Consider the following 26,923-nt stretch of genomic DNA (forward strand, 5'->3'; position numbering starts at 1 on the left):
GCGCTCCCCGTTTCCGGCGGGGCGAGCGCTCTTTCCGCCCGGGTGCGGCATGTGGCGGCGCGGGCAGGTAGCGCGCGAGGGGCGCGGCGCGCGGCACGGCCTGCCCCGCTAGCGGGGCGCGCGCTGCCGCCACCGCAAGGCAAGGCGGGATAGCGGCGGGGCCTCCGGGGGGTGGGGGGGGATGTCGGGGCGCCCCCCTCCCGGAGCTTGGGGCGGGGGGGACACGACCGCTGCCCGTCAGTGAGGAGAGGGGCGCGTCGGGGCCCCCCGGGCGGGCCGGGCTCCTGAGGGCGGGCGGGCGGGCGGGGTGAGGCCCGCGGGTGCTCATGCGGCTTCGCCTTCCCTCAGGCGCGGGGCCGTGACCATGCTGGGAGGGGACGAGTTCATCAGCTCCCCGCCCAGGAAGACGGTGCGGTTCGGGGGCACGCTGACCGATATCCTGCTGAAGTACGAAAAGGTGACTGCGGCCCTGCCCCGCCGGCCGTCGCGGCTCTCCGCCCGTGGCTCCTCTTTTTCCAGCCCCGTGTGTGCCGGTGCGCCGGTTCCTGGGCTGTGATTTCAGTGCGAAGGCTCGTTTCATCTTGCACAAGGCCGTGTCTGAAGGCTTAGGGAAAAAAACCTGAAGGCGGCTGAGTGCTGAGGGCTGTGCCGGGCGATATTGCTGTGCAGGTGAAAAAATTTCCCCTGTGAGTCAACCTGGGTGACGTCCTGTAAAGCCTGGCTTATGCCAGAGGGTCCAAAGTGATCACAACTGGGTCTGCAGGGAGAGCAGCCAAAAATGACACCGCGGCTTTAGTTGTCTTTCAGGGACACCGGTCTGTAACTGCTGCTTCAGCTTTCCTTGAGCTTTGTTGCTTACTTCTGTTCTTCATGTTACTGTTAAACAATATTAGGTTGTTCAGATACGTTGATGAATTTTTTTTTTTCTGGAGAAAATACGAGTGTTATTTACTTACTTTTCTTTGCCCTGCTAGGGTGAGACTACAGATTTTGAGTTGTTAAAGCATCAGCTGTCAGATCCAGACATAAAGGTGAGAGCCTTGGTAGTAAGGGGTCTGAGGATTTAAGGTTTGGCTACCTGAGTGTAATCATCAGACAGGTCATTCTGGTGCTTACCCAAATCCTTTGCTTTAAACATTTAGCTGCATTTAACAGGTTTTTGCTTTGTGGAAACTATCAGAATTAAAACTCTAAATAAAAAAAAAGCAATTATCTGTTTATACACATACATATCTTATATGCAGAATCTTGATAACTGATATCTCATGCTTGCGAACTCTTTGCTCTAGAGTGAGAAACTTTTTGCTTTCTGATGGGATCTGTTTTTGTTCCAGTGAAGGCATCAGTGACCTAGAAAGATGGTGTCTTTACCTCTGTAGATCAAACCATGGTTTCTGACTTCCACAGCCTTTAAGTTGCATGAATTTTTACTTTCTACTGTTCTCACTAAAAACTTGTTTAATTAAGCAGTAAGATACATATACATTTAGTAGTTATACTGAGAAGTATTGCTTCATAGCCCTTCTGTATAGCTGTGAGTACCCACCACATTTGCTACATTTCTTTTTCCTTTCTTTTTTCTTTTTTTTTTCTTTTAATTAAACCATAAAGCTGTGAGAAGAATGCTGCAGGAAGCATAATGCTATATTGAGTTCCTTTAAAGAGGACATTTTGTAAAATACTTTGTTTTTAGCAGGGCTTTTGGAGTGTACAGACAAAATCAGTGTAAAATTTTCTGCGTAGCTTTGCTACTATTTCAGTATCTGTCTTATTTCAATTCTTGAATGTCCCTTCTGCTTAAACTAGAGCAAAAAGAAAAGAAAATTAAGATTGAATGCCATTTCTCTTAAATATGTTCTGTGTGAGTGAAGTTTGCATGCCTTGCTCAGTCTGTAACTTAAGCCTTCCAGGCAGGCTGTTGGTTTAGGAGTTGGTGTGCACTTATTCTTGCATTCAAGAGCTTTCATTGGTGAGGACACAAACTTAAAGAAATTCCTTGCATGTTGATGTGAAAATAATTTCTATTTACAATCTTGATCTTTGCGTTTTTATTTTAAGGATTTTGATATTTTCTAATAATAGGTAGTACTGTTTATTGGAATAGTTATCTATTTTTTCTGCTTATTTTAAGGATGCCCAGATCATTAATTGGCTGCATGAATTTCGAGCTTCTGTTGTATATTTGACCAAAGAGCTTGAACAACTGGTCAGCATTTTGCTGGTAAATATCTGTTTGTTGTATGGGAAGATTAAGAGTTCAGTAGTCAAAACATTGTTCTTTGACATCTCGGTCTTTGGTTACTTTCAGAAGCTGCCGTGGTTGAGAAGAAGCCGAGAGGTAGTGGAAGAATATCTGGGTTTTCTTGGCAATCTAGTGTCAGCACAAACTGTCCATCTTAGGCCATGCCTCCGGATGATTGTATCACAGTTTGTCCCCCGTAAGTTACTTTTCTCTTAATCTTCTTTGTTTGCTTATCAAAACGTCTTTCCTAGATAAATTCTGTATCAATATAACGCGTGACAGAATTAATTATTGGGTTGTTTTGTTTTCATGTTGATTACTTTCATAACTTGAATGGCTAATTGTGGTACAGATAGTTTTCTGTACCTACATTTTAGAAGGCATATTCTAGTGGCTAATACAGACCCCATTTATGGAGATATCTTGGAAAGGGATGAACTGTGTAATGTTGTTATTACTAAAACCCAAAACCTGCAGTGAGGGTTATGTCAGATGGTCTCACGAACCTCCTGCTTCTGTGAATGAAAGAGTCTTTTTGATGAGCTTCTGCTCATTTTAGAAAGTCTTCTGGATAATTTTGATGCTTTAGTCCTGACGGAGACTGTTGTTCAGTGTGTTTGATTTGGCATTGAAACCGTTAACCTGTAAGATTTGTACAATTTTGATATAATAATCTCACTTTTTACTAGCTCGAATAACCATTAGAGAAGATGATGTGGATATTTCAGATTCTGATGATGACGATGAAAGTGAGTATAAAGGAAGCATGGCTTATATATGCTGTTGTAATAACCTTTACTAAAGAAGTATACAGTGCATGTTGCTCCTTTTTTACGGAATTAATTTAGCTAAGTTAATGTAAAACATTAAGAAACTACATCCTTAAATTCCTAAGTCAAAGACTTTCTTGTACTCAAATCAGTGCTGTGGTGACCCACTCCTTGTTACTTTCAAAATATTCCTATGGGTGCAGTATCTGTAGGAATAAGACTGAATGCATAGGAAAACGTTCCTAGTCCTTCATTGTTTCCAAGCCAAAGAAAAGTTAGGAGTTGTTTAAACATTTTCCATTTTATTTACCTCAATAAAACTAGGTAGTTTGGGCGACTCTTGAGTCTTTTTTTGTTGTCTGCCTGTGGAAAGCTCAAATACAATTGATATTAATAACAAAAATGCCGCATACTTAGTGTGTTTATTGATAAGGCAAACAGCTAAATGTCTTTCAAGAATTTCATATTTTCTTACCCTGAATGCTGGAATAAATTTCAGTTCTGCTTGTGATGACCCAACTACTCTCCTGGAGTTCATTTGTGACACTGTTCTGATAAAAGAAGCCTGTTATAGAAGCCTAATTATCTGTTTGACTCTTGTGAAAATGAGGCATAATCTTTAGATAGATTTTATATAGTTACAGACTTGGATTTAACTTATCTTCTAAATATTTGTGTATTGTAGGATAAATTTTGGATTCCAAGTTTAGCATTCAGTATGAGAGCGTATAACAACAATACCTGGTCTTGGGCCTGGCAGCGCATTCAGAGTTCATGGATTATGATGCCATGAGCTTTATTTGGAATTATTTTTCATGCTTATTTTGGTAGTAAGGCAGTTCAACTTTGGGGAAAAAAAACCCCAAACCAAAACACACCAGCATTTTTGGCAAATGCAGTTTCCTTGGGAATCTTATGTTTAGTTAATATGGACTGGTTTTGCTGGTTTCTGTTTTAGTTTTCTGTAACCAAATGCATTAAGAGTACTTTTTTCTTTCTCTAGACCTTTCTGAAAACTTTAATACATGCCACAGAGCACTGCAAACTGTTGCAAGATATGTTCCTTCGTAAGTATATAATCCTGTGGTTTCGAATGCCCTTTCCTTGCAGATTTAAAGCTTGTGAACTGATAAATTTTTTTCCCTCTTAATTTGAGGTGTAATACTTAGTTTCATTGCATAATTTTTCCTAATATTCACTAACTGGTGGAATGCTGTATCCAATCGTTATGAGATTTCCATAGGCATCAGCAGATGAAAATCCTGTTAATGAAAATAGGAAGTAGGGGAAGTCGTGTTTCTAGCAACGTATTTGAAGTGGCTTCTAACAAGTCCACAGTGAACATTTGCCACTTATCTGTTCTGTGATCCATGGAAAAACAGATTTTATGCAGTTACTTACCTTAAAATGAAGTTACCGTGAAATAAGCTTATTCCAGTCTGTCTTTAGAGTACTGGAGCTTCAATATTTGCTCTTGTAATAACCTATAACTTTTGGTTGTGGTGTTTTTTGTTTTGTTTTGTTTTTTTAACTTGTAGGACACCCCAATTTCTCATGCCGATACTTGTGGAAAACTTTCCTTTCATTAATAAATCAGAAAGGACTCTGGTAAGAGCTGTGAATATTTTTATTTGTTCACTTGTTTTTTAGTGTATAAATATACTCTATAGTATTACAACTGATTTGGTGGTGTTGAATGCAGATTTTTGAGTGTATTGTTTAAGATCCTTGTTATTTTTATACACACATATACATGGGTGTGTCTATTTAGTATAAGGTTGTCCAAGCATACTTAAGTTCTTTGTGCATAAGCATTATGCTAGTCTTTAATGACATAACTGCATATCTTTTCCACAGGATTGCTTTCTTAATCAATGCACAAGATGGACCTCTTTGACGATGAATCTCAGGGTTGTATAGTAAGGAGACGGTAGGATACCTGTCTCATTTGTTGTCAAAACTGGAAATTATTTATCAGAAAAACAGGGGATTTGATAAGCAGAAAGAAAGCAATGGACATTATAGGTGAAATCAAGTTGCCAGTAGTGTAGGGTAAGGGTTGTTTTATGTTGTTTTATTACATCTTTTGTATAGTGCTCATGTGTGGTGAAAAACAGGCTGGACAGGTTATGGCTCTTGTGTGATCTTTGTATTTGTTTATTCCAACTTGATATATTGGCACTTTATTTTGCAGAAAGGCAGAGCCCTGCTCCACCAGCCAAGTTCAATTGGAACTGTGTTTCAAACTCATCAAGTGCTGAAAAACCCCTGAAGTTCTTTGTATACCTTGCTAGGTTTTTTTATTGTGTTTTTTTTTAATCCAAATAACTTTGGGCATCAGTTCTCTGTCTGTAAAATGAGGGGCATAATAGCTCTTACATGGTGTTAGGAGGATAATTTTCATTTATTTATTTAGCAGCTCAGTGAGGAGCAAGTAATGAAGAAATTCATAACTGTGTTTTCAGGGCAAGGTTTGAATGAAGTGTAATAAAAATATGGTCCATGTGTTGTTGTTAAATATTTCCAATTTATACATTCTCATTAAATTAGCTCCCTCCATTTTATGTACTGAGCAAGCCAGATTGCCTGTGGAAAAATCATATGTGCTCATGTAATTAAAGGCTGTGTTATAATGCATATTCACAAAGAGACTATGGTGTACTTAAAAGTGACACTTTACCTAATTTTATGTATTGACTTGACAGTTTTGCTATATGAATGAAAGTTGCAACGTTGTCTTTTGCACATGTGTGCAGACATGGGTGGGCACATGCACACTCACAGAACTTTTCTGTTAACCTGTTTGAGTTATAATCAGAATGACTCTGAGGAGACTGACCAGTGGAATTTAGAATTGTTGTTGGTTAGTTATAATAACCTGAAATAAAGATGTGTTCAGTCTCACTTTAAACATTTCTACTAGTTCTAGGTGTAGTGAGGAATATGCTGCTTGTTTTAGTTTTCCTAGAGGAAGTTCAGACATGAACTCCTATGGAAATGAATAACTTTTCTTATCAAATACTTATTCTGTCTTAGAGGTAGTTGGAAAAATTTGCATGGAAATAGTAGATTAAGAAGTTAATGATAACACAGTTTAACAATTGAAAGTCAGTTTTTAGCTTATACATTAACTTATTCTAGATTGAATACAGTCTGTTTAGACCTATTTCTGGCTCTTTAGGTAAAAAATTTAAGAAAGTTGTTTTCTGAAAATCCTTGGCAGAAATGAGACCTTCTGTTAACATTATTATAGATGTCAATTAATTTTGTGTTATAGGAATGTTATGTTCATAACCTGCTACAAGTTACGGTGTACCTTCCAACTCTGAGGCTTCAAATTCTGGAGCTTATTATTGAAAAGCTGCTAAAGTTGGATGTAAGTTTGTTCTGTATCATCTTTTAGGAAAGCTTGGTGTTAAAATACCCAGACTAAGAAATTAACTATGCTTCAGTGTTAAGCTCAATAAAAAATATGTTGCAGTAGTGCTCATGATCATGAACAGAAACCCAACCAAATTTACACTCCATTCCCAGTCTTAAGATGTTCCCACACCTGAGGGTAACTGTATGATGTGTCCTGTTATACCCTGCATGGAATCTCCATGCCAGAATCAAAATAAGTGTTTCATGGTGATCAGTGCTAATGTGCAGAGAATGTGCTTCTCTTTGTGTGGTTGATCTGTTTTGTCATCCCTTTGAAGTAAAAGGATTTACAGTGTTAAAAAAGGAGGGGTAGCACTGCAAATGATTAAGGCTTTTTATTTTGGAGAACCTCAGCATATAACAGTCTGGGGAAAGCTTGTATTCTGGAGGTAAAGTTTCAGGCAGTTTGGAGTGTGTGTTTGTGTGTTACATGCACATCATTCCCTTTTAAAATATTCATTTAGTCAAGGACAAAATCTAGTCTAGAAATTACTCATGTTGTCATTTTGTATGTAAATAATAAAAAAAGGTTTCATGTTCTTGTGATGGTCTTATAAAAATTAATTTCTTGTTTGCAACTGTAGGTTAGTACTCCACAGCAGGATATTGAAGATGCTGAAGAAACTGCTAATAACTCTGATAGCGTGGAAAAATCTACAGAGGAGGGACTTTTTGACATGGTTTGCTATCTTGTTCTACCAAAAGGGTTTTTTTTACTAAGTGTTCGCTTTTGAGGTGGCTGTGAACTAAGACGGTGTAGGAATATGTTATTGCTTTGTCGTTAACTACACTGCAGACTGAGTGTAGGAATACATTATTGCTTTGTCGTTATTGCACTGCACACAGCTCTTGAAACCTGAACAGCTGACAAACGATTAATGTGTTCTCCAGATGTTGACTTTATTCACGTAAATACCCAGGGTGCATGTAGTGAATCAATTTCATTATGTAAAAATACAGGCAGCTATATACAAAGCTAATTAAAAGAATTAATGGTAATTGGTTTAGTTTGCAGAAATTTTCTTACATTAAGCTGTGTAATTAGATACTGCTTTTTTTTAAATAAAAAAGAAAACTTTACCATATCACTGAAAGAGAAATTTAGTTTCACTTTTCCTGTAATTGCTGTCTTTATGATGTTGTGTATATAAAAGCTGCATGACTGCCATATTATCTACCAGGAGGAAGATGAAGAAAGAAAAGGAAACAAAGTTGTCCCTTCTAGTAGTGAGAGAATGGCCCATCCACTTGCAGAGCGCCTTGATATTTTGATGACCATCCTGTTTTCCTATATTAAAGATGTTTGCCATGTGGATGGTAAGAACACTCGAATATAAACAAATTTGTCGTTTTGCGAACAAGAAAAGCAAGAAGTAAGAAAAGCATAGGAGTTCTTGCTTTCTGCTGCTGCAAGATAGAGCCCTCACCCTGTAGCGGCAGAATTCTGCCATCAGCAGGCTGTAGTCTGCATTCGTACCTCTGCCCAGTGTTACCGGCAGAGGATGCAAAGGTACATTTATGACTTTAAAGGTCTAGTCTTCAGTTGGAGGCTTTTTGATTATATAAATATGACACTGTATCCAAACTGTGGCATTACAGTTATAAGCGTAAATAGAGTTTTGTTTGTTCACTGTGCTACAAAACTTACGGGATTAGAAATACTTTCTGATTAATGACAGTGTTTTATTGTTTGCTCTACTGTATTGCTTTGAGTATTAGAGTTAAGGATCCTTTCAACATCACAAGGATTGGAAGTCGATTAAAACAACCAACGACGTCACTCAATTGGAATTGCTACAGCAAGGCTTTGTGTTACAGGAAAGAACCTGAAAGAGAGGTCTTACACTGGCATTTATTAAGGGTTTGAATTTCTTAGATTTATATATTTAAAACAGAATATTTAGAAACCATTTTGCTGTATCTTCCTCTCATAAGTCGGTTAATTTATTTCATAGTGTTTTCTTCTGGCTTTTCTGAATTAGCACATTATTGCAAAGTTTGCGTGTCTACCAGTTTTATACATGTGTGTGTGCACAGACACAGATATTCTCTGTGTACACCAACATAAAATGCAGTAGAACTGAAGTCCTGGAAGGTCTTACTATAAATTTTTTTTAGATGTCACATAAGCCTTGAACTTTTTTACATATTTCGTACTGGTTTAGAAAGATATAAATGCCCCTTTTGCAGTGTGAGGGCAGGAAAAAACCCTGAAATGGCTCATTTTGTTCTGTTCTCTTTTTTTTGTGGTGTAGGCAAGCTTGATATCAACAACACAAAGGATTTGTATCGGGATCTGGTTTCTGTTTTTGACAAGCTCATTTTACCAACCCATGCTTCGTGTCATGTACAGTATTTCATGTTTTACATCTGTAGCTTTAAATTGGTGAGTAGAATGTGTTTTTAAAATGCAGTGTCTTCTGTCATTTCTGCGTCCTTGTTCTGGCTTTTTTTTTTACAAAAAATAGTTGTTTTCTGCTGTAATTCTAGTATTACCTTCCATTTGTCTGAAGGTAGTACATCATGAATCATTAGTGTCTTTGCTTTCTCTTCCTTCTCTGTAACTCCTTTCTTCAAGTTTTTCTTTATGTGGTTGCTCTTCCCGTCTTGTACATAAACTGCAAACAGATGGAATCTAAGCTAGTGTGAAGGAACTTAGTTAACGGACCTCTTTTACAAGAATCAGTTGGACTCTTGAACCTGAGACACAGTGCTCCGGCAAGTTCCTTCAGCATTCCAAAACTATTTTGAACATACTGTTTGTGTTAGCTTTTCAATTTGAAATTGGTGTCTGCTCTTTGTTCCCCCTCTCCCTGTTGTCCCATCTCTGTCAAGCAAACTTTCTCTTACCATATAAAAATAAGAACATGCATACTTTTTGCGTAAGAGTAGCTAAAGATCCAGTTAAACTAGTGGCTTGTCTGTGACAGTGGTGAATAGTGGATGTGTTGGAAAGAATATCAGAATGGGGCAAGCATGTTATGATGCTTTGCTAGAATACCCTCTCAGCGTCCAGCAATAGTCTGGTAACTTCCTGAGCTGAAGTGTTGTTCTTTCATGGTAACAGCCCATGACGGACAAATTCAAGGAGGAAATATCTCATGATGTTATGCTTTTTGTACTGATGTGAATTTTTGGAATCATGAGCTCTGTGGCAAAAAGTTCAACAATATAACAATTTAAGGTGAAGAATCACTTTTGTTTCTCTAATTTCAGCTTCCTGCTGTTTTCCTTGAATGTCCCTGACCTATTCTGCTACAAGGGACAGTGAACAGTCACTTCATGTTTACCTTCTTACCGCTCTTGTTTTTAAATGCTTCTCTTGTATCTATTCCTGACTTTTTCCCAGACTTTTGGTTCTATTTACATTTTACAACTAAATATAGAAAAAGACAAAGAAAAGAGTGCTCTTCTGTCATGTGTAGGAATAGTTATGTACTACAGTTATAGGTAGATTTTTTTATGGTTCGGTTATGGAAATTGTGGGAATCGAGTATTAGGCATCTATTACTTAAACAATGTCATCAGCAAAACAACTCCTGATTTCTATGTATCTTGTTTCCAGGGATTGGCTGAGGCATTTTTAGACCATCTTTGGAAAAAACTGCATGATCCAAACAGTCCTTCAGTGATCAGGCAGACTGCTGGGAGTTACATTGGCAGCTTCTTGGCAAGAGCTAAATTTATTCCAGTTGTGTAAGTTGTTTTGATATATGAGCAGAATCAAACAATTCATGGTGATTGCTGAGGTTAAGTACAGAATTCACAGTATGCACACAGTGTTGGTCTTCTGTTCCCACTGCTTTGTGAGTAAGCCTGTATCAGTAGTATTGTTTGTCCTTTCTACAATACTGTTTCAGTATTGTCTTGAAGTTTCCAGGAAAGTTTTGCGTTTACAGGATGCAGACTAATGATTGCTGGGATTCATGACTTGCTGTTTAAGGCTTCCTTTACCAAGAAATGCTGAGCACGGGTAGGTTATGTTGACTTCAGGGAGAGTCATGGATACCTGGTATATCTGATGTTGAGAAGCAGATATTTTTAATGCCCTATGTTAGGCATTTTATGTAGGCTCTGAGACAGAGAAGTCAAGTGCTCAAGTATTTTGTTACAAATGGATTAAAATACTTAAGCAAATGGGTGAAAATTTTTTCTTTTTTATGTATACATTCTGTATTTTTATGCTGTTCAAGGTGGGCTCAGTGACTTTAACGTTGACCTTAATTCGGTACTGGAATTACTTGTTGGATGTGGGAGGCATCTCTCTCTGTACTACCTGTAGCCCAGGATTCTAATTGTTTACTGTGTGTGTCACGTGCAACATGCGTTCATGGACTCTTCTGGTATCTTGTGCTTTCACTGACTGGGATTTTCAGTGCTGATACATTGATTTGTTTTATGCTGAGATAAAGGAGAAAGCTCGTAACAGAATCTCCTTTTTTACGATGAGATTTTCTTACTGATGTTTTTATAACCACTGAGATCCTTGAATACTTGTTTGACATCTTTTCTTAAACCATATCAGGTGCTATTTTTACACTTTTTTTCCCCCCATCCATTATAGTACAGTAAAAGCATGCTTGGATCTTCTGGTGAACTGGATGCATAAATACATTGATAATCAGGATGCAGGGACTAACGCTTACTGTGATGTAGCTCTCCACGGGCCGTTTTATTCTGCGTGTCAGGCAGCGTTCTATACACTTATTTTTCGTCATAAGCAACTTTTGGATGGAAACTTAAGGAAGGGTGAGTGTGTTCGGTTTGAACAGCATTGTGATTCACTTGCAAGTTTTACTGTTGATGTGTTTTGTAATGGTCAATTCAGTCAAGTATCTGATGGCAAGTTTATGTTGTTGTGCTTTAAATAAAATGAGATGGCTTGTACGCCTGTCGGGCTACCAAGCTAAATAATCTTTTTTGCCCCCACTGTTGAAAACAATGCCGATAACTCCTCAACATTGATATCTGGCCCCACTTACCGAGCATGTTTGAATTCCAGCAGTATAAAACTAATGTGGGCTTCAATTAATAATCTTTCTTGATAACCTGTGCCTCTGTCAGTCCCTGTAACGGGTGTATAAGCGTAGTGTCTATATTAGAGGGATCCCTCAATTGTGGCAGGTTACCATTATTTAGAGTAGCTTTTCTGCCGCACAAGCTGTGGGCTAGATCTCTACTGTAGAAGAGCACCCTTGGATGTGCTTCTGTGGTGGTGTGCAGAGTGCAGGCTGGTCAGACTGGAAATTCCTAGAAATTAAGTTCAGCTTATATGATATGTAACCTGTATTTGTCAATTGTTCTTATTTTCAAGGTCTGTCCTATCTGCAGAGTTTAAATTTTGAGCGTGTTGTCATGTGTCAGCTAAACCCCCTGAAGATTTGTATACCCTCTGTTGTGAACTTGTTTGCTGCCATTACCAGGTACCTACTCATTTATTTCAGTTTCAGCTTGATACAGATAGTTGTGTGTGTGTGTAGAAACAGCATGGTACTTAGAACATGGGTTTTGTTAGGCACAGCATTGAGTGACAATTCGTATAACACTGCCCGTATTCTGGTTGGGATAAGTTTATTTCTGGTTCAGTTTCAATGAAATCCTACAGTACTATAAAACTGATTGCCTTGGAGCCAATATGATTCTACTTGGAGTGAAGTTTATAGGAGTGCAGAGGAAGAGAATAGACTCCTTACCTTGTGACTATCTTGAAAATTAATATCAGCTGGAAAGTGGAAGGTAGATGTGATGTTTGTTAAAAAATAACTTCATATTTTAATAGCATCTGGAATTCTTGCTTTCTGTGTGCTAGAAATGCTTATCTTTCCTTTATTACATTTTTAAAGGAAATACCAGTTGGTGTTCTGCTACACAATTATTGAGAGGAACAACAGGCAGTTCATACCAGTTGTTCGGAGTGGCACTGGGGGTGACCTTGTGCAGACATGCACTAACCCACTTGACAGTTTCTTCCCCTTTGATCCCTACATGCTCAAAAGGTAGAGTTGAAAAATAATTGACTCGTTTCTGCCTTGTAGAAAATAATGAACTAAAACTAAGAAACTTCCAGTGCTTCTCCAGTTCACTTTCTTCCCTGATCTTTAGTACTTTTCATGTTGCATATTTTAACCAGAGAATGTCAAAGGTTTGAACTGAAATTTACCCCCACTGTGACATACAGCGATGAAGAAGGAACAGGACCCAGTTTCCTGGAAGGTCTAGTTAATATGTTTGTGACTTTTCTTTTGTTTTTCCTTGTTTTAAGCAGTCTCTAAAATATCATAATGGAAAGCCTAATACATATTTTGTTGGAGCTGTGGTGGTGGTGGTGTGTCATTTTTTTGTTGGTTTGATTTGGGTTTTTTGCACTTTAAGTGTATTGCTTCTTGATTGGAGACTTCAGCTTATTTAAAATATCTTGCCTTTTGTAGATTATTTGCAGCTTTTCAAAATGTCTAGCACTATGATGCTTTAATCACTTTTTAATATTAGAGGGCAACAGTCTGGCTTTTTTTTTTTTCTCAAAAAAGAAAAAATCCATCTCCACAGAAGGGAGACCTTTCTTAGAAGTAGAAATTATTAAAGAAGCCATATAATATTCTCTTCTAAAAAGTCGGACAAATATTATGCGTATTTGCAAGCATAGTGTAACTCTTAAAAATACCAAGCTAGGAATTAGTAGACCTGACTGTATCAGAACTCCTCAAGCAAACAATTGTAATTTATACCCATCAGCAAAATGGAGTTATTTCTTTGTGGGATTAATTGGGTCTTATATAGGGATTAATTGAATAGTTTGTAAAACCCTACAGAGGGCTATCAAAATGCCAAGCATTTTATATTGTATTATTAAAATGAAATACATATGACTTCTACTGAATGCATTAACTCATGTTGTGTTTTATTTTTTCTTTCAGATCAAAGAAGACTATTGATCCTTTTTATCAGTTTTGGGAAGAGCTGAGTGCTGAAGATCTTGAGAACCTGAAGAAACCCATTAAAAGGGTAATCTTTTCTGATCAAGATGCAGTTCAGCTTTTGCCAAATCTCTATCAGCTACTTCTATTGCAGAATTAATTTTTTTTAGTAGATATGAGTATACTCAACATTTATGAGAAACTGTGATTGAAATTGGGAAGCTTTAGGGATTGATCCCTCCTTGCTTTGAGAACACTTTTCCCCTCTTCTGCAGAGGAGTTAGCTTGGCAGCACAGGACCACAGTGAACCCTTATGAATGCTCTCAGAATATGGACATGCTGATGTCAGAGGGAAGTCCACTTTGAAGATACGGTCTAGCTCCCCTATATCATAATAAGAGTACATCTAATTCTCTTACCATCCCAACTAGTCATGACAATTGTAGTACAGCCCAAGTCCTGAATTATGTCCTTCTAAAGCTCCTAGCTAGTCTGTTTACCTTCTCGCAGAATGTCTGTCCTATGTCAGATTTTTGTTTGAGTTCTTCAAACATTATGTTTTTCTTTCCATACTATGATAACACATAAAAAAACCTCGTGGTGTTGTATGTTTGTTAACTGGTAACTTTGGAAGCTTTCCCTATAGCATTTTGATTAGCAGATTTGATTATTGCAACATTTCAGAATTTATTTTAGAAATGCCTTTTTTGGTATTGGCATTCATTACTTCTGGCAAAACTTAATAGAGAAGTGAAGTATCTTTCTGCTCTCACTGATCCTTTTAAATTTGTGCAGGGTACTTCTGAAGATGAAGATGATGACTTTTTGAAAGGGGAAACCCCTCAAAATGATGGTGTGGTTGGAATTGCTCCCAATTCTTATGAGTCAAATACCCGGAGCCCCGTGAGCAGCATTGGTTCCCCCCCGGACTGTTATGTGCTCTTCCCTCAATGACATGGAGAATCAGAAGTGAAAAGGTTGAAAATTGTGTGCAATTTTTTACTCTGTAAAGAGACTTTAGCTCAGCTTTCCAAACTGGCAAATGTTTAAGTAACTACATTTAAGAAAAATTATTGTTTCTTAATCATCAGATTTCTACAGATATGTTATGATAAAGTCATATGTTGCTAGAAAAGCCTAGAGAATAAATAGGGTGATATTTTACAAATTTCACATTGAAATGGTTTTTATGACTTAACAATAATTTTTTAATAGTTTTTCCTGACTCTTAAACACTTTTGTTTACTAATGTTTCTTTACAAGGTTTTATATATCAGGGGTGAAATTCTGGTCTGTCTTCCTCCTGATTTGTGTGGGGACCAGAATTCCATTGTCGGTATTCAAAGTGTACTCTGACTGTTTCTGAGTTGGTTTCAAAGTAATGGTATGGTCTCACGGTAGGGAAGCCATGAATCAAGTCTGACAGTGATTTTTTTGCAGACATCTCTTCAGCTTTCCCTGTCTGTAGAACAGTATTTGGTAAAGCCACACGACAGCGGAAAGTGTATTCAGATGATAAGCATTACTGCTCCTTAAATATGTAGCTGACACTCAACTTTCCCAGCTGTGGAAGTTCAGGCTTGTAAAAGTGAGGATTGTTGGAAGTGTTGAAAGTGACGGAGTAGCTGAATGTGTGATTTGTAGATAGTTTTCTTTGGGGTGCTTGTGAAGCACTCTGAGACAGGTATTTATTTTCAGGATTTGGAGTTTATATGTGAATGCTGAAGAGACAAAAAAAACCCTTCCCTCATAGAAAGAAAGCAATGGTGTCACTGGTGTCCTTGTCTTGTCCATGTGTCAGTGCTAGAGTTTCTCTGCATAGGTTTTGTGTCTTTTTTTTCGTGATTGCTGGCTTTTTGATTTGAGTAAGAATATAAACAGTGGGAAAAAATAAATGTTATTCGTGTAACACTTAGTTGAAAAATTTATGCATTTGGGACTAAACTCTAATAGCTGTGTGCAGCTCCATTCATTTGCCCTTCTTTAGATTCTGGACTTGGAGGCTTTCAAGACAACATTTTTATTCAGAGCCAATAAAGATGGATGCAACCAGTGCAAATCTTACACCTTTGAAAAACCACATCTCTGTATGTAGCTATGGATCTTGGTGTAGTCTGGCTTCTCAAAGTTAGGGTGTTTGTTCTGACAGACTGCAAAAATGAGTTTCAGGGGGTGATACTGCAAAATGCATCAGTGGATCTCCTTCATCATTGGGTAAATTGAGACTTTGTTTTTAATTTTAGTCCTCTTTACTGTCTTTCCTGAGCAATAAACAATAGATTTCCAACTGAAATAATTGCATTCTCTCCTGGCATAGAAAAGAAACCTCACATCAACAGCAAGGAAAACGTCATTTGAAAGCTGCCTTTTTCTGTTCTTTCTCTGTTACGTCTTTAGCAACGCAGTCCGTCACTTCTTACAGAATAAGGCTGTGTAAAAACTTTCCAAGTTGTAATACAAGGTATGTGATTCGGGAACTTCCACATCTCATTAAAAGCGAAAAAAGAAAGATTTAAGTGACACAAAGCATAGCGTAAAGACATTGAACTGTCTGTACTGAAGTTGCACAGTTAACGTTTGTATACTAAAGGGACTTGCTTAAAACAGAAATTCATTTAGGAACTCTGCAGTGTTTCTGTGATCACTCTGATCTCTTCTGGGATAGACCTGGTTTGCTTAGTGTCCTTGCAGACAGGTGAGCTGGCAGGTGCTGGCGTTTTGCTAAAGAGACTTAGTTCTGTAAATACTAACAGTATTGAGGGGAATGCTGATTCAGAGGTGGATATTTTGCCTTACCTGTGAAATACACTATCTTTGGAAGGAAGTGTCTGCTATAACTGTTTACTTCTGTGAAAATTGGATTGGAAAGGTAGAGCTAGGGTTATGGGGTTGTTCTGTCTGTTGGTTGTGAACAGTCCCCGGTGCCCTGGCTGTCCCCTCTTACTGTTCATACGTGGAAAACTGGAGGAAACAACCCCTCGTCTTTAAGGAAGGACTGTCGTCTTTGGGATTGGAAATTCAGTTTTATGGCTGCTGGGGGGAGGATGGGGGCGTGGGTTTATTTGTAAGTTTGGGAGTTTATCGTGGTTATTTCCGAAACTATTTTTTATAACATTTGCGGATAATCCCGCAGTCGCAGGAGGGGTTTTGCGCAGCGTTAACGTGTTAAAATCGTTAGGCGGGTGCATGACCGGGCATGTTCCCTGTCAGTGCCTCGGCCGCTGCGGGGCCGGGGAGGGCCCGGGCCCAGACCCCGCCCGGCCGCCCGCCCCCCGCAGAGCCCGCCCGGGCCGGGCCCTCCCGCCGAGCCCCGGCTGCCGCGGGCGGTGCCGCCGCTCCCCGCCCGCCTCCCGCCGCCGCGGCTTCCCAGCGCCCCGCGCGGCCCTGCCCGGCCCTCGGGAGGAAGCCCGGAGCCGCCGCCGCGGGCCTGGGCGCACCCCGAGATGCCGCTACTGATTAACGGTGAGCGGATCGACCTGGCCCGGCCCACGGGGGACATGATCCGCGCCTACCCGCACCTCGAGGTGAGGAGGCGGCGGCGCAAAGGGGCCCGGCGGGGGTCCCGCCCTGCCCGGCGGCGCCGTGCGGAGGAGCCGCGGGGCGGGGGGTGCCCGGGAGAAAACCCGCCGCCTCGGCCGGGCGACACGGGCGGCGGGGCTGAGGCGACGCCCGCGCTGAGGCGGCCCGGGCAGGGGCGGCCCCGGGCTGAGGGAGCCCGGCCTGGGGCGGCCCGGCGGGGGGGAGCGCGGCTCGGCACCGCCGCATTCGCCGCGCTGTGACACCGAAAAGACGCGAATTGATTGAGAACCGGTAAAATAGTGTCCCCGGGGGGTCAGCGGTAAATGCTCTGAGGCGGAGGGCGGCGGGCGGGTGTGGGCGCGGCGCGGGCGGGTGGGCGCCTCGGCCGGGCCGGGCCGCCCCATGACAAAAACTGGTGATAAAAGTCAAGACAGTAACTTGCAGGACGGTACTAACCTCAGTGTCGGTATGTAAGTGATGTAATCCTGACGGCGGGCCGTGAGCCAGGAGCTGCTGAGCGGAGCTGGTTGGGAAGGCGTTTCTCATCGGAAAATGCTTCGTTGTAGAAACTGAGTTTTTGCAGAAAACCAGAGCAAATTTGATAAAACTGTGAAGTGTTTTTTGAGCCCCAGGATGGAAATTCATCGCCTACCCAGCAGGTCTGTGACAGAGCACTGCAGTGCTCACAGCCCAGGGAGCTGGGTTTTCCATGCACTAAGCAAGCTGATAAATAGCGATATTGTGATAAGTACTAAATAAATATGCTGGATTGTGGCAGTAGAAGATGGAAACTTTTATATTTCAAAAGTTTCCTGTCGTGATTAAACTTCCAAGATCAGCTGTGGTATTGTCTAATGTAATCTTTGCCAAGTGCTATTGCTTTTTGTTGTACCTACATATTATCATCTATAAAGCAGGGAAAGGGGGTTTGTGTGTTTAAGGAATGATAGGATTTAACAATAGGTCAGTGTCAGGAAAGTGAAAAATTCTTGAAGTTCAGAATGTTCCATAATACAGAATATGTGTGTTTCTCTCTGACCTGGCTCCCTTTGCTTTTCAGAGGTGATGTTTCTATCAAGTAATGGATACACCTGAGAATTCAGCCACTGTAGTCTCTATTATCATTTATCTTTAGGAAAAAGCAAAACTTCTAAGAAGTCAGCCCGCTCAAATTGTGGAACCCAAAGGTCTTCTGTATGTCCAGCAAAGAGAATTTGCGGTGACTACCCCTGAAGACGGTAGGTAGGAACACAAACATTTTTTCTTCTGCTGAAGCAATGATTGTAAGAGTAGAGTTCTTACAACATTTCTCTCTTTTAAAATAGGTTCTGTTTCCATTCTTGGGTCAGATGATGCGACTACCTGCCACATAGTTGTGCTCCGACACACAGGTATCTTTAAAGGATGTTAAGAACAAAACCTGTAGCTCTGAAGTAATGAGTTAGTATTGGTTTATGCTGCTTTAATAAAATAAACTGCAATTATGTTTATATAAACTTGAATCTCAAAAAGTCACATGGTGTATTAACTGAATGACTGGTTCAAAGAGTTGGTGTGTTTAGTGTCAGAGGTTCCATGTTGCTCAGTGAGCAGATCCTAAACTTGATCTGCTCCGGTGGCCGATGCAGACCTTGGCTGTGTCCAGCAGTTTGGGCCTGCAGGGTTTGGTAATAACAGAGGTAGAATTTGTGGAAGGATCCTCGCTACATGCCTGGATTTGTGACGTTAGAGATGTTTCCTGGTCCTGGTTGTGAGGGCACTTGTACCCTTTGCGTGAGTTCTGGTGATTTTATAATGGGGCACGCAAAGAGGTTATTGCCTCCTTCAGTCAGCCCAGATCTTCTGCTGGAGGCTGCTGTCGGGAGAGGAAGGAAGAAGGTGGTGGCTGTAGCTCTTACACTGCTATGGTAGTGTAAACTGTTACTGATTTCACTTACAGTAGCATAACGGCCTCCAGCAATGTCATTAACTGTCTTCTGTCTTCTTCAGGCAGTGGGGCTACCTGCTTGACACACTGTGATGGATCGGACACAGAAGCTGAGGTGTCACTCATCATGAGTTCAGTAAAATCTTTCTCTAACACCACTGGACATGGAAGGTCAGCTCTGCTCTTATTTCTTGTATACTGTTTTTCATAAAGGTTATGGCAGTTGGTAAGGTGGGGAATTTTTGTGTGATTATATGGGGTTCAGACAAGGTAATTGTGCAGTAAATATCTTTTGTTCAGGAACCACATGTGAAGTGAAAACTATTTCCTTGATGATTTTGAGGGTATTTTTAGCAGTGGTTTAAAGCATGGTTCTGTTCTGAATAGTGTCTCTGTAAAAATGCTGTTGTGAGGTTTTGTGCTTACAGTTTCCCAGTAACTTTTGTTTCAGATGTGCAGAATTTTCTGAACGACTGTTTTTGGTTTTATGTTCTGTTTTTCCTTCCAGACTGTTGGTCTTGTAAATTCCTTTGGGGATCTGAGAATCTATCTGGGATTTTTCGAAGTCCCACATTAAAAAAAAAAAAACAAAATAGGAGTGGGGGGAGGACAGTGGGGGAAAAAAGCTCTGAAACGGAATTTAGCAAACAAGGTTCTTCCTGAATGTGGAGGGTTTTGCCCCTGTAGTTTGGTAAGAACAAAAGCTCAGTGAACTTAGAAGATATGGGCTCTAAAAGCTCATGATTTGTCAGGGCTTGTCTTTGCATAGACACTTACCGGAGAAGAACCCTGCTGTATGGTCCAGAGTCACAGGAGCAAAAATCTTCATGAGTAATTAACCCTTTCTTGGGAACTGAGGAGTGGTTACTAAGTTCCCTCCAAACCAGAGGTGCTGACCGTTGGAGATACCACCCGGTTAGCCTGAACTGGGTGCATGTAATGCCTCTTAGTTTTTGATTTGTGCTGTTGCCTGGATGATCCCTGCAGTGTTCAGAATGGAGTTACCATAACTCGCTGTGTAACGCAAACCAGCTGGGCGCATGTGGCTGTAACGAGTGAGGCTTCTCTAATGATTGCTTTGCAGTCTGGGCTGGGGGTTATTTTGTAAAGCCATTCACTTTGGGATGTCTTTTTAACTTCTGTTTCCTGTTATTCCATCTCTGTTAGGCTGGAAGTGCACCTAGTTGGAGGTTTCAATGATGATAGGCAGTTATCACAAAAACTTACTAATCAGCTTCTTAGTAAGTTCACGTTTTTTCCACTCTCATGTCCAAAAAAAAATAGTTCTGACTGGATTTGGGTAAAGTTTGTTTGTAATCTGAGCCCCCTGTCATTTAATGGAAAGAAATCCGGGTTTGTTTTGAAGGGTGTTTTCTCTACCTGAGAACTCGGTGCGGAGAGGGGCTGGGCTTCAGAGGCTGGTGGGTGGTCAGCGTGTGGGATGGAGAGCCTCAACGTGCAATTTCCTCCTGCCTTATATTCTAGCGTGTAGAACTGGAGTGCAGTTCAGATGGGCTTGATTCCTGGCTCTGCTGCCGATACGCTACGTGATCTTGGGCAAGTGTAGTCACTGTCTAAATCTATAGATGTGGGTGACCTCATTAGTCACTATTCATTTCATCCCTTAATGTGATGAGGAAAATTTAATTACTGTTTGGAATTGTCTTATTAAAGATGTTATGTCTGTTTATAAAATCTATAGTCCAGAGAGGTGATTGTGGTGCTCTACAAACAAATTGGAAATGTAAAGTACCTGCTTAGGCCCTGTAAGTGCTCTGGCTTGTGCTGAGCACTTTTGGACTGTGGAGAGGCCTCGGCCCCACTGGCAGGGGAAGGGGCAGGGAGGGGGGCAGACGGCAGGGTTGGAGGGAGTTGGCCCAGGGGGATAAACAAAAAGGAAAACGGAGCCATCAAAGGTCCTGGGATGCGCCCTTGTGGCCATGGCACCCGGTGATTCCCGTTAGCCATGCTCTGTGTCCTATGAGAGTTCTGTACAGAGTCAAGTGTTTCGGTTAATTTATTTTTTTCAACCTTCTGATTTTCATGCATCAAGTCACAATTTGAAACAATAACGCTGTATTGCTATTAGATGCGGCGGGCGGGTCTTCCACAATTAGAACTTTGAAAAAAAGAGGTTTTTTTTTTTCTGGTGTGTGCAATGGTGAAAAGCATAATGAATATAGAGCTAATGAAGGACTGGGATTGCTCACTATATATGTAACATTTTAGGAAAATCTATTTGAATATAAGCTGTTAAATGTATAGTGAACTAAAGCAGAGCTGATGTGGTGCCAGAGCTAAACCAGTGTCAGTAAAAGGAATAAGTGGCACAGCACTTTTAGCGTGTTTTTGCTACTACAAATGGCTACTCTCGGTAAATTATTGTTATGTTTAGTAGCTGTGGCTTTAATTTTATAGAAGTTAGTTTGAAGCAAATCTGCAAAACCCTCTTTGCTCTGTTGCCTGATGTAGGAACAGTGCGTTAGGTATCTCTGCCCGTCTGTTCTGCAGTGCCCAGCACTGATAATCCCCCCTCGTCTATATACAGCACCTGCTTTGCCACCAGTCAGTCTTACACATTGCTGCTATCGTTGTTGCTGTAGGAGCATTCGATCTCCAACCAGACGATGTTCATTTAGTGACTTTCTGCGTAACAGGTAAGAAAATATTTCCTTGTTTATTGAAGTATCTTTAGCCACTGAAATCAAAGTGTGGGGGTCTTTTCACACATGGCTTTTTTGTCTGTCCTGTAAGAAAGAACAGCACAAGTCCTCCACAACGACTTGTAATTTTTAGTTTTATTGCTGGTAGTGTGTGTGGTGATGTCAAACAGACAACACAGTGAGGATTCTCTCCTTACCAAGTGCTGCTGAAGTGCAACTGATAGTAGTACCACCCGTGATCATTACCAGGTTGTGTCCCCACCTTTGTCCTGTGGAAAGACTGGGTGCCTGTGGAGAGCTTCTGGGGCCATTGAGCCACTTACAGACCTTTGACCTGCCGGGTTGTTCGACCTGCCTCCCTGCGGGTTCGAATGAATGCGTGAACCCATCCGGTTGGTTCATAGGGTGTGGTGTCACATAAAGGAAGAAGTAATTTCCTTTTCTTCGTATCACATTCAGGTCATATTTCCATCATCTTTGCATTTCAGTGCTGTTGGTGACTCACATCTTTGGAACTTGGCAGCGCAGTAGTTTTGCGTTGTGTTTTTTTTCCCTGCAAATTGCCTGTGCAGTGAGTGCAGTGCCAGCTGGCTGGAGACAGAGTGCTGCTCCAGGCCCCAAGCAGGTTGTTACGGGCCTCTACCTTCCTTTCCACATTTCTTTTAGGCTTCCTTGGGTTTTTTTTCTGTCTTTATGCAACATCAGATCTGTTCTTCTCTGATAACACACAACTAAATGAATGCTGCTCAAAAAAAAAGTCCCAAACCCTACAAATTTGACTTATTTTTTCTTAACAGAACTAAATGACAGAGAAGAAAAGGATATTCACTTTCCAATCATTTATGGAATAGGTGAGTTAAATTAAAATTCAGTTATTTTTTTGTAACTGGATTGCTTTTCAGATTCCAGTAGTAAATGGGCTGCTTTTAATGACTAGGTAAAGCCCATCCTAAAAGTGAAGTGCTGCCGTTGGAGGCGTAGGTAGAAATACAAGTTTTCTTCTGGTTCCAGAGTTGGGTAGATGCACACGGGGAAGTGGCTGTGTACAAATGCAAGCAGATTTTTTTTCGTTTAACTGTACTTGCACTTTTGGCCAATACCAAGCCACTGTACTAACCTTTGGGGTTAGAATTCAACCTTCTTTTCATTGTTCATTCTGTGTTTTTTTGAATTAGTTTAAAGTATCTCTGAAAATATTCTTCTGGAGTATTGAAATGCTGCCCAAGCAACATCAAAATCAGTAGAAATATGGTATCACAGGCTCAGGGGTCTGTGGTACTGAGAAATAAGAGTAGTATTTCATGGGTTCTAAAGTTCCTGCAACACAGTCATGTTGGGGACACGGTCATTTTAAACAAGTGTTTTGTAAGAATTAATTGTTTCTGTATTTAAACTCTTATTTCCTGCCAGCTGTGAATGTTAAAACAGCAGAGATTTTCCCTGCGACCTTCCCAGAAAAAGGGCCGGATGAGGATTTGCGTTCAGCCCATATTTTAACAGGAGCAACAGTGAGTAAAAGTAACAGGGGAAGAAAGGGTATTTTTGCTGGAAGGGGAGCCCAGTTGGGGGCAAGGCAATGTCAAAAGCTTGAGGAAAAAATGCTTTGGTCGTGTTCTGTCAGGAACAAAACCACTGCGAAAGATGGAAGAGCAGAGGCAAAGGACAGCAGTGGAGATCAGACACTTCTGCCAGGGTGAGCCTTGTCTTGGATGCACGGCTCTTCCACGTGCAGTTGTGAGTAGCCCTACATCAGGATAACTTGTGTGAAGAGATTCAGGTCACGGGCATAATCCCAGCTGTGTCTTTCAGTTCTGGCTCGGTTGTTACAGTTTAATGCCTTGTTTGTCAGAATAATCGGTTAATGTGAATGCAACAGGAATGAAGTGGGGCTGAGCTGGCAGGCACTATGGCCAAGAGAGAAGCTGCAGCTTAAGGCCTTCCAGATGAAGTGAATTTGCCATCTCTCTGCCTTTCTCTCATCTGTGTTGTTTCAGCTGACTAACATTTATGATGCAAAGATGGAGCAACTCCATATTGGGCCTTATTTCTGGAGGCCTTTCCCCCACGTGGATTTCTGGTTGGAACAAGATGATAAACAGCTTTTACAGGTACCTGCAACTGACTTTTTTTTTCTTCTTCTAGCTGAGTAGAGCAAGGGGTATGGTCTGTCACAGCTTCTCCCAGAGTACTGCTGGGGAGGGTGGGAAATAATCTTAGTAAAAGGCAGAATAGTTGAGAACTCTGTACCCTGAGTGCCAAGCAAGCTCTTGCTACGATCTTGTTTTTCAGAATCTGTCCACATCGCCCCTGGCTGAGCCACCCCACTTTGTTTCCCACATTAGATCTACATTAACATTTTTAAAAGAACATCCCTTTCCATCTCGCTCCCTGTTTCCTGACAGGAAACCTCGCATCTACAAAAAAAATGAAGAAGGGTTGTGGGAACAGGTTTGTTCTGACAAGATCTAACCTGGAACCAGCTCTTTAGGGCAGCATAGTCTTGCAAGAAGAGCAATTTGTTGCAAAAAGCATATTGCTGGTCACAAATACTATTGTTCCTGGGCTTTTCAAAATAAAATATTTTGACAGAAGTAACTTGCTTTTTCTGCATTACTTACGTAGGAATTGCTGCTACTGGGAAGGAAGCATTTGGCTTTGTTTATGTTCTGTTGCTCCCATACAGGAATTTGATGGGCACAGGTAAAGGCAGCAGTGCTGAGAGAGCGAGAAGGGAAATCATTACCTGGGGGTGTGCTTTAGAAAATGATTTTCCACACAAAGTGAAAATAAGCTGCACACACTTAAAGCTTACTGAAACATCGGGAAGCATCCTTCAACAATGACTTAATTCAAGAGTAATAATTTGAAGAATCTTTATTGAAACATTCAGACAGTATCTGAAGAATGAAGCTCATTCCAACAAAACTACTGGTTTAACACTTCCAAATATAAAAACATTAAAAATTAATTAATCCTTGTGGTGATAACTTTATCCCCAACAAATTACGCTTATTAACATACTTCATTGCACCAAAGAAACCAAGGAGGAAGACTAGTCAACTTAATTGGTTTTGCACTTTAGAAAAATTGCACTCTGATTTACATAAATTACCCCAGCAGCAGGATTAACCTCGTCCATGGCATCCCAACCCCACAGGATCTAGAAGCTGAAAGTCAAATCAGGTGACAGTACAAGTCAAAGACCCAAAATTTTTCAGATTATTGAAGTAAGTCCTGCAACCGCTACAGCCATCCTGGTCTTAATTTATACCTTTTAGGGGGAGGAAAAAAAAAAACAACCCAAACAAAACCCAAATGAAGCAAACTACAGTACTTGTATCCAGTTCTGTAGGGGTGGGGTGGTATTCCCCAAAATGAGGTACCTTGGTGAAAGCAAGGTTTTCCAAAGAGCTCCTCTCCACAAGAGGCTCTGAAAATTTGTAGCAAAGTGATTATGATAATTTGGGGGGGGAGGTGACTTCTACACTCTAGCTTTTGATGTATCCAAAGCTTTGCTTGTGCATTAAGTAGTCCTAGACTATAAAGTTGTGCTGTAGTGTAAATAACCTCTAATTTCTTTGAGTCTGTACAATTCCTACCATAGGTAAGTTACTGTTATTCAAAAAAATAAGTGTTGAAACCATCACAAATGTAGTGGGTTCTCAAGCTTTACTACAACTATCTTTAAAAATACACAACAGCAGGAACTCCAGTTACACTACATAAACGTGTTCAGTCATATTTGGTTTATAAACAACGTGCAAAGGAAAATCATGGCGTGGTGGTGATTCTTCGCAGGGGCAGCAGCGAGAAGCCGTTCCGGCATGCAGAGGCACTACGTCTTTCTAAAAAAACCTCATTGACTTGGTCCCCGCTGTAGCGCAGGCCTGAGCTGAACGGGCCAAGTCATACAACAGCAGGAAAAATGGCTGATGGCAAAGTACAGTTCAGTGACTCCTATATACACAGGCATCCCTCCCACCGCTCACCGCACCACGGCTGCTTGGCAATGTTCTTTGTAAGGTTAAAAAAAAGAAGCAAAACAGAGCTAGTGCGACTGCAGGAGAGGCTAAACTGAATTTTAAATATTAAAAAGGTGAACAATTGGCAGTTGATTATTTTTTTATAAAGTATATTAACATAAAATAAGATGATTTTACAATTTTTGGGTGCAACTGCATTGTTAATCTTGTGTACGGCCGATTGGTTAGTTAGCAGCTATTATCATGCTTAGATTCCTTCAGGAATGATAACTGCCAATTGTTTTTACAAATGTTCACGAGCAGTTAATAAATTTCACTAGTACTTTGGTGACACCAACATGTGGAGGATTAAAGCATCTGTAACAAGTGTACGATAAGACAAATCTCTGTCCCATGGGGGAATTTCTATTTGTGCAAAGTCCCAGTTAGTAAGTTACAGTAGTTATTACTGTACGAGTGTGTGGCACTGGTCACATTTTAAATGCATCATTCATACCCCAGCTCCCAGGGCACGGGCTTCCTCTGCCAAGGCTGACAGCCACAGTCTCGATTTTATCTTTGACTTTCTTGTTCCTCTACCTTTGTGCAGTCACTTGGCGATTTGTCACTTTGAATGTCCTCAGTGTCCGTCTTTGTTGCCTGTGCCACCTCGTTCTGCTCCTCTGTTTTTTCTGTCTCCAAAGGTCTTTGCTCTTGGCCAGGGCATAGAGCTGGGGGTCTCTGATCCATCTTCTCCAGGTCATCACAGTGGCTGACCGAACTGGTCTCACTGAATGCATCGGAACTTCTTAAAGACCTTTTAAAAATTTTCTGACCTGTAAAGCGTTTGAAGAACACAGTACCAATGAAGGCAGCAAATACAAAATGTGGTGTGCACAAGTTAAGTTTCAAAGAAAGTATCTGAATTTTACAACTGCAAAGAAATAGATTTGATGTGGGTGCTAACTTGTACCCTAAACATAGCCACACTTGCTGGCAGTTACAGGGATGTGTGTGAGGCAACAGCACCTGTTATTTTATCCTGTGTAAACAGAGATTGTTAAAATTCAGCTGAAAAACGAGCTGTCCACGTGCACAGCGAACTCATTCTAGGGTAAAAACTTGCACTGAAAACCACAGGCTGGAAGCCAACCAACTCAGAAGGTGAGTTAACACTATGGTTTTCCTGCCAGTCAAATCAACATTAATTACTAATACAACTACACAGAAAGTGCCATAGATTTAATATACAAAATATTAGGTAGCAACAGAAATGCAGTTGCTCAAATACACGATTACACATTATTTATGCTTTCATTTCAAATAAGACTTTTGGCTTGTTTACCTGCTAATTTTTAAAACTCAATAACCTCATAATATTCCAGAGGAAGATTCCAGACTTCATAGGCAGTTGTCAGTTAATGGGATAACAACTTCCTGTAGTCCCAGGAAGAATTCTTGGGGAGAAAACAGAGGGGGCTGGTGTTCCATGCCACATTTAA

The 26,923-nt window shown here is 40.7% G+C and overlaps 3 protein-coding genes across 7 annotated transcripts in view; 2 read left to right on the top strand and 1 right to left on the bottom strand.

The window, feature by feature from the left end:
* The first annotated feature begins 22 nt into the window (after positions 1–22).
* RRN3 (RRN3 homolog, RNA polymerase I transcription factor) lies at positions 23–14,523 on the top strand. Of its 3 annotated transcripts, none has more exons than XM_068423977.1 (18): positions 23–67; positions 349–457; positions 975–1,031; positions 2,132–2,221; positions 2,309–2,438; positions 2,932–2,991; positions 4,016–4,079; positions 4,551–4,620; positions 6,290–6,388; positions 7,020–7,115; positions 7,617–7,752; positions 8,691–8,821; positions 10,001–10,131; positions 11,000–11,184; positions 11,750–11,858; positions 12,279–12,431; positions 13,350–13,437; positions 14,146–14,523. In XM_068423977.1, exons 2-18 carry the CDS (start codon positions 365–367, stop codon positions 14,302–14,304), a joined length of 1,851 nt encoding a protein of 616 aa, XP_068280078.1. In that variant the 5' UTR covers positions 23–67; positions 349–364; the 3' UTR covers positions 14,305–14,523. The 3 variants fall into 3 exon arrangements, with proteins under 3 accessions (XP_068280078.1, XP_068280079.1, XP_068280077.1); XM_068423978.1 differs by having other exon boundaries at positions 30–42; XM_068423976.1 differs by having other exon boundaries at positions 61–139.
* Positions 14,524–16,723: 2,200 nt separating this feature from the next.
* Positions 16,724–24,381, top strand: NTAN1 (N-terminal asparagine amidase). 3 transcript variants are annotated; one of them, XM_068423979.1, is made up of 11 exons: positions 16,724–16,874; positions 18,005–18,107; positions 18,195–18,260; positions 18,859–18,967; positions 19,964–20,037; positions 21,400–21,453; positions 22,257–22,310; positions 22,870–22,967; positions 23,081–23,152; positions 23,454–23,567; positions 23,749–24,381. In XM_068423979.1, exons 1-11 carry the CDS (start codon positions 16,794–16,796, stop codon positions 23,926–23,928), a joined length of 1,005 nt encoding a protein of 334 aa, XP_068280080.1. In that variant the 5' UTR covers positions 16,724–16,793; the 3' UTR covers positions 23,929–24,381. The 3 variants fall into 3 exon arrangements, with proteins under 3 accessions (XP_068280080.1, XP_068280081.1, XP_068280082.1); XM_068423980.1 differs by lacking the exon at positions 23,081–23,152 and having other exon boundaries at positions 23,749–24,117; XM_068423981.1 differs by lacking the exon at positions 23,749–24,381 and having other exon boundaries at positions 23,081–23,193; positions 23,454–23,544.
* Positions 24,319–26,923, bottom strand: part of PDXDC1 (pyridoxal dependent decarboxylase domain containing 1) — a 32,012-nt gene continuing 29,407 nt past the window's right edge. Inside the window, exon 23 of the mRNA XM_068423975.1 lies at positions 24,319–26,257. Within this exon, the coding sequence (XP_068280076.1) occupies positions 25,995–26,257 (263 nt within the window). The 3' untranslated portion in view covers positions 24,319–25,994. The remainder of the gene's footprint in view (positions 26,258–26,923) is intronic.

This window comes from Nyctibius grandis, chromosome Z, assembly GCF_013368605.1.
Source record: "Nyctibius grandis isolate bNycGra1 chromosome Z, bNycGra1.pri, whole genome shotgun sequence".
In the NCBI taxonomy this organism is placed as follows: domain Eukaryota; kingdom Metazoa; phylum Chordata; class Aves; order Nyctibiiformes; family Nyctibiidae; genus Nyctibius; species Nyctibius grandis.